The 10280-nt window shown below is 34.0% G+C and overlaps 1 protein-coding gene across 1 annotated transcript; it reads right to left on the bottom strand.

The window, feature by feature from the left end:
• Positions 1-1385: 1385 nt before the first annotated feature.
• On the bottom strand, positions 1386-8551 carry LOC131166012 (uncharacterized). Its single transcript, XM_058124223.1, has 8 exons — positions 8243-8551; positions 7933-7954; positions 3132-3188; positions 2972-3053; positions 2722-2817; positions 2460-2584; positions 2362-2380; positions 1386-1969 (listed from the first exon to the last, which is right to left on the bottom strand). The coding sequence occupies exons 1-8, from the start codon at positions 8340-8342 to the stop codon at positions 1682-1684; spliced, it is 789 nt and encodes a 262-aa protein (XP_057980206.1). The 5' UTR covers positions 8343-8551; the 3' UTR covers positions 1386-1681.
• Between the last annotated feature and the right edge of the window lie 1729 nt (positions 8552-10280).

The raw sequence follows: 10280 nt of genomic DNA, 5'->3' as shown, positions 1-10280 counted from the left end.
AAAGGAAAAAAAAAACAAATTATGCTTTCTCTTCCTGAACTCCTCTAAAGTGTAAACCTACACTTGTTTGAATTGAAGGCAAGGACAACCATAATGAGGTTTAAACCCATAAAAGAATCCAATTTTTTGTATTTGCTTATAAAAATGATTAAAAAAATAAAAAAATATATCAAATCAATAAACAAATATTTGATTTTATACACATTTAACATTTAACTTTTCTTAATTTTTAATCATATGAGAACACAATTTTATTTTTAGTATAGAGAAAATACAATGAAAAATGAGTTTTCTTCTCATTTTCCTTTTCCTATTAAAATCTTTAATCTAAAAGGAGCATACTTGGGGAAAGAAAATTTTCATATATGTCATTCCTTACCTGAATTCCTTTTTCTTTTCTTTTTTTTTTTGATTTTAAGAAAGGAAAAAAAAGGAAGAAACTCATTTTTCTTTCTATCTCTTTCTCAATTAAGTACTATAAAAAAATGTAAATTTATTTTAATATGATTAAATACTAAGAAAGACTAAATAATAATGATGTGTAAAATCAAAATTTAGTTCATAGATTTGACATATTTTTTTGTTCCTTTTGACTTTTTTTGATAATCAAATATGAAAATGTAGATTTCTTGATATTTTCCTTTCCTTTCTATAATACTTTTCAAGTTCCAAACAAGGTCTGAAAGGAAAAAAGAGAAAAAATAATTTCCTTGCCTCCTTGAGTATGTCAACAAAATAATGTGCCATATTTATATATTTGAATGCAATTTGTGCTCAACTAAAAGAAAAAGCATACATTTTATCATTTTTCTTTATGCTTGATGATGTTAATATGCATTTATCTATATTTTACTCTTTCTTCAGCACTAATTTGCAAGCATGAGTTTTGAACCTTAAATTTAAATTTGAATAAATTTCAATATAATTTTACATTACATCTTATTCAAAGTAAATATAAATCCGAATTTAAGACTTTTCCAAACATAGAATAAGTGTATAATTTTATTTGGTGGTCTCGAATTTAAATTCTTTCTCCCCTTAATCAAACCTATAAATGTTAATAGTTAATACCCTTTTAGCCACTTCCCCAAACAGCTTCCCACAAAAGTAGCATAAAATGAACGTGAAGCTAGAAAACAAAAGAGCTGTTCAACTAACCCGAAATAAGGGAGGCCTGTTACACCCTGCAAGGCAATCACCCAGAACACATTTTATGCACTTCCTCGGGAGAACAGCAAGAATAAAAGCTTTGCTGTGTTCAAGGGTTAAAAAGGTGCCAGCTGACAGAACCTCTGTCAAAATTTAAAACATCATCTTGCCCCCATCTGAACACTATGGGAGGATAACATCTAAATGCCACTGTAAGGTTACAAATGCAAACACATACTCAACAAAAATGCAAACTAATTACCAAAGAAAATTTCGAGGAGATGCAACAGAGTGTGAATAATCTGTTCAAATATGATAATTACAATGATGATAAACACGCAATTTATCACATCCTTGCCAATAAAAGCAGCATGTATCGTTTATGTCAAAGTCTAGTCACCGAAAACCAAATGGAAACCTTTTTATTTGGTAATTAAAATGGAAACCACAAATGTGCTCATTATCACAGAGACAGATACAGCAGCCGCATTAAGAAGCATGTCAACTTCAAAAACAAGCGTCGTAGTCCAGATCACCTGGGATAGCCAGATGGAGGGGGATAGCCAGCCGGAGGAGGATACCCAGACGGGGGATAGCCAGCAGCAGGATATCCTTGAGCTTGAGCAGGTGGTGGGTATCCTTGGGCTTGAGGTGGTGGAGGATAGCCATAGGGCTGCCCATATGCTGGTTGTGGCTGATACCCAACTGACGGAGGAGTTGCTTGATCTATGCGTGACATCTGCTGCATTGGAGGCACTGCCATAACTGGCTGTGGGCCGAACTTACCATCTCTCTTATCCATTTCAATCTTGTGTTGTGTCTGCATCACTCCACAATTAATTAAAAGAGACAAGCAACACATAAACAATTATATGGGACACCTAATACATTAGCACTTAAAAACTTCTGCTTGAAGTACGAGCCTTTAATCTCCTACACATGGTAAGCCAAATCATTTTAAAATTCTGATAAGATATTTAAATTAATACCATATGAAGATCCAATAAATTTTTTGCATCTATCTAATTAGGGTTCTTCACTTTAAATGGCAATTTTTTTCCTTTTTGATAGCAGATATCACTACAATCAAATGATCCAGAAGAAATTGACTACTTTGGTGCTGTAAAAAATTTCAAAATAGGTTTTAACGCTTAAAAAGTGTCATGCATGATGCATATCAGCTTAAGAACCTTTGTTTTATTCATTGCATACCTGCATGCATGCACAAACCCTGCAAGGGATAAAATATAAATATTAGCACATGATTTTAATCTCTCAAGTGAGTAGATTGATGGGTATGGCAGCCTTACGTGCAATAAACCATATCAGACAAACATGACAATATTTGTGAAGCTTCTTGAATTTCATCACTGCCAACAATCATAGCCACAAGGGAAAATATACAGGCCAATTGTTGGAGGCAGAACATAAATCCCTAAAGCAAAAAAAAAAATTGTTGCAAGGTAGGTCAATATTGAGATAAATGTCTGCATATTTGCATACAAGATAAATATGTGATCCAATGTGCATGAGTGCATGTTCGAGAGAGAGAGAGAGAGAGAGAGAGAGTACAATAATGCAGTTATCACATTGTGTTGTCTGAATGTTGAATTCATCTTGCAACAGAAAGCGTGTTGAGGCAACTGAATTTCCGAAGCACAGGAAAACCTGAACAAAATGAACAAACTACACATGAATAAAAAACAAAAAGGATAGTTTTACGGGAAAATTGGAAACTGGGTTGCGACAGACAGATTACACGCATGATCATGCAATACTTTAGAACAGACAAATACCAGTAGGAATAAATCAAATGCCATACCTCAGTACAAAGACAAAATTCTGGGCATCGGCTTTCTCCACACCTCCCACTGCATGGCATATAGCCAGCACAACATGTATACCTGGAACAGAGAGAAATGCGTCATGGCAAAGATTCAAATATTGTTGGATTAGAATTTTAAGGAAAAAATTTCAATTACCTAGACATGTCATTGTAAAGAGCTCGTTTACGCAACAAGTATGATACACATGGGCCACTGTTAATGCAAGAAAGAAGAATTAGATGGGTATATCAAAGAAACAAGATGATAGTCCATTATACATTTAGATTCATATATATCAGAACAAATAAAATCATGTGTAATTGCAGCTGCAAATAATAGTGGAATAGTTTTAGAAGAATCATGAATTCCAAACAAAGAGCCTGTAATCCTGTATCAAAATGTAAGCTTGCCCCTAGGGTCCATGAAAGCACAATCCTCAACTACTAATTCTAGCTCTCTCAGGAAAATTGTTCTTGAAAATCACTCACTAAAAAACTACAAGGCAAAATGCACTAACCTCCCTTGACGTTTAAAAAAAGACACAAACCTCTCTTGAGATTTAAAAAATCTCAGACCTATCATGAGATTTGGCAAAAAGGTACAAACCTCCTTTGAGGTTTTGAATATTCCTTAGGCCTTCCTAATTTTTTCATTTTGGGTAACTTAAACAAAGTTACCAACCCCCCAACCCCCCCCCCCCCCCCCCCCAACACAAATGGGCTATTCTTTTTACCAAATATAAGGGGGGGTCTATGCCTTTTTGACAAACATAAGGAGAAGTTTGTGGAATTTCAAACTTCTAGGGAGGTCTGTGTCTTTTTCCTAAACCTAAGGAAAAATCCTTGGAATTTTGAAATCTCAGGGAAGATAAATGTCTTCTCGCTAAACCTGAATCTCTTTTACCGAAAACTAAACTGCATTACTAAAAATAGCTGCTTTAAGCTTTTGTTGTTAAGAAGTATCAAATATCAATCCACATTAACTTGTGGTCATAAGAAAGTATTAAAAGTGGCTTTACAATAAATAAACACAAATAACCTAGACGTCAGTTATATTTAACAAATTCTTCAAGCAAGGTTAGTGAAATTATTAAAACCTATGGTGAATATTTTTATTTCAAAAAGTTAGGGTGGACTTGGAACTTTAGTTCCAAATATTAAGTTCAGGGACCACATCGTGAGGGTTAGAATTGGACCACAAACCAAACAGTGGAATATAATAACAACAAAGAAACTTACAAATGTTAATTGTTTCATAATGATTTAAGAATGGGGAAAAATCGCAGAAAAAAGAACCATTATTCAGATGAGAACCACCGTAACAAAGGACCACCACATAGACATCCTATATGGCATACTTATTTTAAACATGGGCTTGTGAAATGAAGAAGTTCATTCTGCGAACATTTTTCATTCTACATTCTTTTCATTTTCTTCTCCTCCCTCCCTCCCTCATCAGTGTTACATTTGAACATTTCAAAAATCACTAACACCATGACTGCAACAGTTAAATTTGCCACCATCCCCTTGGCTACTCATTGCCACCCGATTCACCACCATCAGCAACTCATAAAAAAGTCAGAACTAACAATGTGGCAATCTCTCACCACCTCCTGAAGCTTGTCCACCATTGTCAATCAAATAAATTAGCACCCTTACCCTAACTTCACTGCAAAGTTGTCACATGGTGCCACCAGTCACAACTAAATTACACCTTCACAAACACAACATCCACACCAACAACTTCAACCTTTGATACCATGACAATGACTACTACTATCATCACCACCATTGTCACAATCTAAGAACTTTTCACCAAAAAACAACCCCTCCCCCCCTCCCCCCCAAATGAAATTTTTAGCAACTCATCACCACATTGTCACCATCCTCTCCTTGCACCACCCCCACCCCATTGCTATGATAACAATAACCAAGCATTGAAACTATGCAGAGTCAGCTAATCCACCACCATTGCTGCTGAAAGAAAATTATACACAAAAACACACACACACATGCATATATATATATCACCTGTCCATGAGGGATGTGTCTGCTCTTGACAAGCATCAGACATGGATACACCCCAAACAACCACCTGTGTAAAAAATGTACCAATGTGTATCCCACAATTTATTTATTTATTTTGCAAAAATTGGACACGCATCGGACCCAAGACAACATGCATTTGAGATGGTTGGATTACAAACCAGTTCAAGTTCTCAAGAATAGGCTCAAATAGGTCAGAACTTACATCCTATTATAGAAGTCTGAAAAAATAAGTGCGAGAACTTTATGCAATCCCTTAGTCACAGTAACTTCCTGGGTCCCTAATGTGTGTGTTTATGTGCAAGTGTGTGTGCACGAGAGAGAAAGAGATACTAAGGAAGAAGAATAGAATCTTGACTCCCAACAAGGGCTACATGTATAGCTTAACCAATAAAGTGTAGAAAACACCACATTGCGTATATAAAAAATTGTATACATGCCTAGAAATTAATAGTACAGATGTAGATACCTTGAATCATTATGCAAGTTGAAGGAAATTTAAGATGTAATACTAATACATAGAGTTAATGTAGGAGAGGTAACAAGGAGAAGTGTTTCGAGTGTGTTGTGTGATCATAGAATACCCTTAAAATTAGAAGGAAAGTTTATAGTACGACTATAAAATCAGATATGGTATATGCATTAGAATGTTGGGCAACTAAGAAATAGCATAGCCAAAAAAGTAAAAGTTGCCAAAATGAGAATGTAAAGGTGGATGAACGGTATGACATTAAAAAGATAAATTAAGGAATGAACATATTCGCAGCTAGGCATAGTACTTGTAAAAGATATCATTAGGGAAGGACGATTCAGATGGTCTGTGCATCTGCAACATAGGCCAAATGATGCATTCATAAGGAGTAAGTTCATACCATGAGTGGCAGTAGAAGGTGTAGGGGTAGACCTAAAATAACTTGGAATAAGATGGTAAGAATTTAATAGCCTTTAAATCGTTAGAGGAAATTACCCAGATAGTGTAGATTAGTTTAAAATGATTTATGTAGCCAGTTGTACCCAGAGGTACTTAGGCTTGGTTTGTTGTTGTTGTTGTTTTCGTCATCGTTTAGCATAGGGACTGGACAAGAAGGTTTGGTGGCCAATATGTTGCACTCAAACTAGATTTTTTTCTCTTCTAACCAACTATAGATGCATGACAAATTGTCCCTTTTTTCATCCAAAGATGGCTAAGTTTGTGGACAATCTATGTCTACCCCAAGCATTCTTAATGTGCATTGTGTTTCAGACAACCACATGCTCCATTTAATGGCTTGGGGAGATTGCAACGTCTCTAACCTCATTCTTATGTCCTCAAAAAAATATACAACTATATCACAATTCATTTGGTTGGGGAGTTAGTCTTTACTAACACATATACAAACAATATTTATTTATTCTTGTGTCTTTGCATAGATGTATCCTTGTTTTTATTTATTTGTCTTCTATGTGCATGTTCATGTTTCATAGTTCCATAATCACTACTCTACTTTGAGTTTCAACTACCTCTTCACTACTATTACCACTGACAACCCTCTAAGTCTATTATGCAATCATTGCCAGCACATAATAGTCACTGCCAACTAGTCATCGGGGCCATAATCTAAGATTACTGAAATGATTTCACACTCCACTTGAATGGTATTTCAAATGCATCATATAAAATTAGAAATTAATTTTTCATGAATTCTTAAACCTAAAAACAAAAGATATCCAAATTCAACAAAAAAAACATTGATAATATTTCTATGAATCCAATAAACATTAAAGAAAATTTCAATGAACCCAACTATAAATTTATACATATAATTTACACTTTTATTTTAAACTATCAATAATATGCAAATGGATAAACTTTTTTAAATATCCATGCAGAAAGTTTGGTAATGCTTGCACATTTGTTTCAAATTTCAAAAATTCCATCATAGAATTTAAATATCAACTCAACCACATAGACACAGACACATGGGCATGTATGTATATATAGAAAAAATTTTAACATTTTAGTTGGAAAAAGATGCAATGTTTGATTAGCTGATTTTCTGTTTAAATGTGAATACAGTTTCAATTAAAATAATTTACTTGATACAAATGTACTAATAATCTCACACCTACAGCCAATTACAGGAATCAAGGAAAAAAACAAATAAAAAAAACAGAAATGGTGAAAGAAAATGGGGTACAATTAAGTAAAAAGAAAAAATAAAATTATACAAAATAATAAAAATAGAATAAGTTAAAGTAGACCCCAAGAATCCAAAAATTAATGTACCAGAGCATCTATAGATGTCGGCAGCAGAACCAACAATACAAGGAGCTAGAGGTCTTAAATATCAACAGAAATAATCCAATTCAGTCAACTAAAATTAAAACAGTAACAAATAATTTCATGTCATGCAAATGTTATATCATCCCAAAACAAAAAAAAAAAAAAAATCTGGAATTTGGAAATTATTTGGCATTGAAATAACTCAGATTCAGGAGTCATCCAGGGCTATATAGGGAATCATTCAGGTAAACACAAGATGAATTTTTGAGGAAGAAGAATAATTCGTGTTAAGAGGATGCATAGTGAGACAGTGAGTAAAATGTTGTCATTCAATAATTATTTGAATTAATTCAAGAATTTCAAAATTAATACATAAATATTTGGGCATTCAGCAATTATTAAGACATTATTAACAGCGCATGAGATAAACCTGGCCTAGTCTGTTTAATGAAAATTTACGATCGGAATGGGAATAACTAGAGAATTATGCAGAAAACAATAAAAAGCTAACCCAATTAGCCTTCAGTTTGCAAGATTTAACAATACAAACACTTACATCTCAAACCATATATAAGCAATTATACTAAAACTCACTAACAGAAGCGAAAGAAAAAAAAATCAATATTACACCATAGATCGGATTACATACCACAATAGCGCAAAGCAACAATCTGCAAGCAAAACGAAACGCATAAACCTTCAATCAGAGATTGGATGCTTTCCAAAAAAAAAAAATGCAACGGAAAATTAAAAAAAAAAACAAACATATAAGAGAGAAAATTTCAAATCTTATGTCTTATGTCACTTCTATTTCCAGTCAGTCGCATTCGGCTCAGCTGAGCGGAGATAAAGCATGCGTCATCTTAGAAAATTAAAACTGTAAACTTTACTTAATAATTTCTCGCTACATTTTCCCAGGGATCAACAGAAAGTGTAAAGAGAAGGAGGAGAGCGGTTACAGGGAGTGTCAGCTTGAATGGTGCTCATGAGATTGGTGTGCCAAAGGTTCCGGTAGTTCTGCCGGAGAGTCATCTTGTCGAGATGCGCCTGCGACGCCATGGCCGTCCGATCTGACCTGTGCCCTAACTCCGATCACAAGTCCGTCACCAGCGAGAGAGAGAGAGAGAGAGAGAAGACACGGTAAGAGAATGAAACGTCACTTTGGGCTTCGAGACGTTGCAAACTTGCAACGAAAGTACGAAGGCAAATGATCAAACGCTGACGGTTTTACGCTAGCTAAACCCAGGCTGCCATGGAAGAAGAAGTAATGGGGTTTGAAAATGAAACGCTGTCGTTTTCGAATGTTCTTTAAAGCACCAGCCAGGTCTACACGACACTCCCACGTCACGGTCCAAAATTCCAACAGGTATATTGACTATTATCTTGCGTGTCATAACAATTTTTTTTTTTTGAAAATATTGAGCGTCCGTTTACTTGTAAAAGTTTTTTTTTTAAATTAAGAACTTCAACTTATTTTTTATAATTTTTTCAACATTTTATTAAAAATCAGAAAATAAAAAATTTATTTAGTTGTACAAAAAAATTTATTTTTATTTTTAAATTTTTAGATAAGTAAACAAGACAATTTGTTTTTAATTTTTAAAAATTATATAAGGTCCAATTTAGTATAGTGTATTCTATAACTTGAATTTGAATTTTTTTAGATTTAGACATAACCAAAGTTCAGATCGGAATCATATATCCTATATGCAAAGTAAGAAATTAAAAATCTAAAAAAAAAAACCTATAAAAAAAAAAAACTTATTCATATGAATGGTAAATTACGTATTGTGGTTTTGAGATGCTAAAATTTAAATGTACATCCTCTCACGATTTTAAGGCATGATATATTTTTGAACTTGTAAAATTCAATGTGAAAATATTCGAATATCTACTTTTATTCTCAAGTTTTGGATAGCATGGAATATCTAAAGTCTTGTGGGAGGAAATATATTATGAGAAAATTCAGCAATATAATCGTTATTCAAAACCATGCACGTGCACACATGCACATGTGTTGGAATTCATACATACTGTATATTAACACCTATTTTGAGGTTGGTTTAATTTTCAAGTATGTGTGAGGGGATGGTTCTAAGTTCATGTTGTCAGAATTAAATATTATTTGGGCTACTTTAGTTCTCTTCCACCAAACACTACGAGCCCATTGTTTCCGCCAGGATCATCCCAACTGGAAATAGTTTTATTATTATTATTATTATTATTATTATTATTATTACTTGAATTTAATTAGCTCCTAAATTCTTAGGAGACTGCATTCATGGTAGAAATTCTTTTGCTGTTTATGGAATCTGTTAAAAAATATAGTTTTTTTATTTATTTATCGTGACTTTTATCACAACTGTTGGATCGTCTCTAAATCCAACGGTTGTGTGGTGTCATATATATGTTTGTAAGTCATGAGAAAAAGTGTGTATTACTTGTCATTTTGTGTAAGGAGAGCTAGAGGGGGCTTTCTCTAGGAAGTTTTTTTCTTCACTAGTTTGACAGGTGACGGGGTGTACAGGGGATTTTTCTCCAGGTGCATGCTCCGTGGACATAGGCCATCTTGCCGAATCACGTAAAATCTCTCGTCTACATTTTTCTGTGAATGTTTTTTGTGCTATTTATTTTGTTGATCGGAAGATTAAAATCGTTGCACGTCAACAAGTGGTATCAGAGCACAGTTTTGATTGGGTGTAGATCTAATAAATCAGATCAGATCGAAAGAAATTTTTTGAATAGTTTTTTCGTGGGAGTACTCAAGATCAAAGCCATTCGTTAATATCAGATTGAGGTATGCGGATTCAAACCAAGTGCCGAAAAATTATTCCAGAATTTTTTCAATTGAAGGAGGATCATTTTTCAATTTAAGGTGTGAAAAAAAAATTTTCGCAGATGAAGAACATGATGAACAGTGCCAGAATTGGGTGACAGACCTGGATTCAGAATTGGGTCGGGTATGGAACGCAACGGGTTGACATGCGGGTCAAGAGG

The sequence above is a fragment of the Malania oleifera genome, chromosome 10 (assembly GCF_029873635.1).
Source record: "Malania oleifera isolate guangnan ecotype guangnan chromosome 10, ASM2987363v1, whole genome shotgun sequence".
In the NCBI taxonomy this organism is placed as follows: Eukaryota; Viridiplantae; Streptophyta; class Magnoliopsida; order Santalales; family Ximeniaceae; genus Malania; species Malania oleifera.
Note: the sequence above shows the minus strand (reverse complement) of the source record. Positions and strands in the feature narration are given on the sequence as shown.

What these genes read in the sequence shown, in the direction of transcription:
- LOC131166012 (XM_058124223.1), bottom strand. Translation starts at nt 8,342, where the DNA reads ATGGCGTCGCAGGCGCATCTCGACAAGATGACTCTCCGGCAGAACTAC. An exon ending in CATTCAAGCTGACACTCCCT is followed by an intron (nt 7,955 to 8,242) that starts GTAACCGCTCTC and finishes TTTTGCTTGCAG; the next exon opens with ATTGTTGCTTTGCGCTATTG. An exon ending in AATTTTGTCTTTGTACTGAG is followed by an intron (nt 2,818 to 2,971) that starts GTATGGCATTTG and finishes CATTTTGTTCAG; the next exon opens with GTTTTCCTGTGCTTCGGAAA.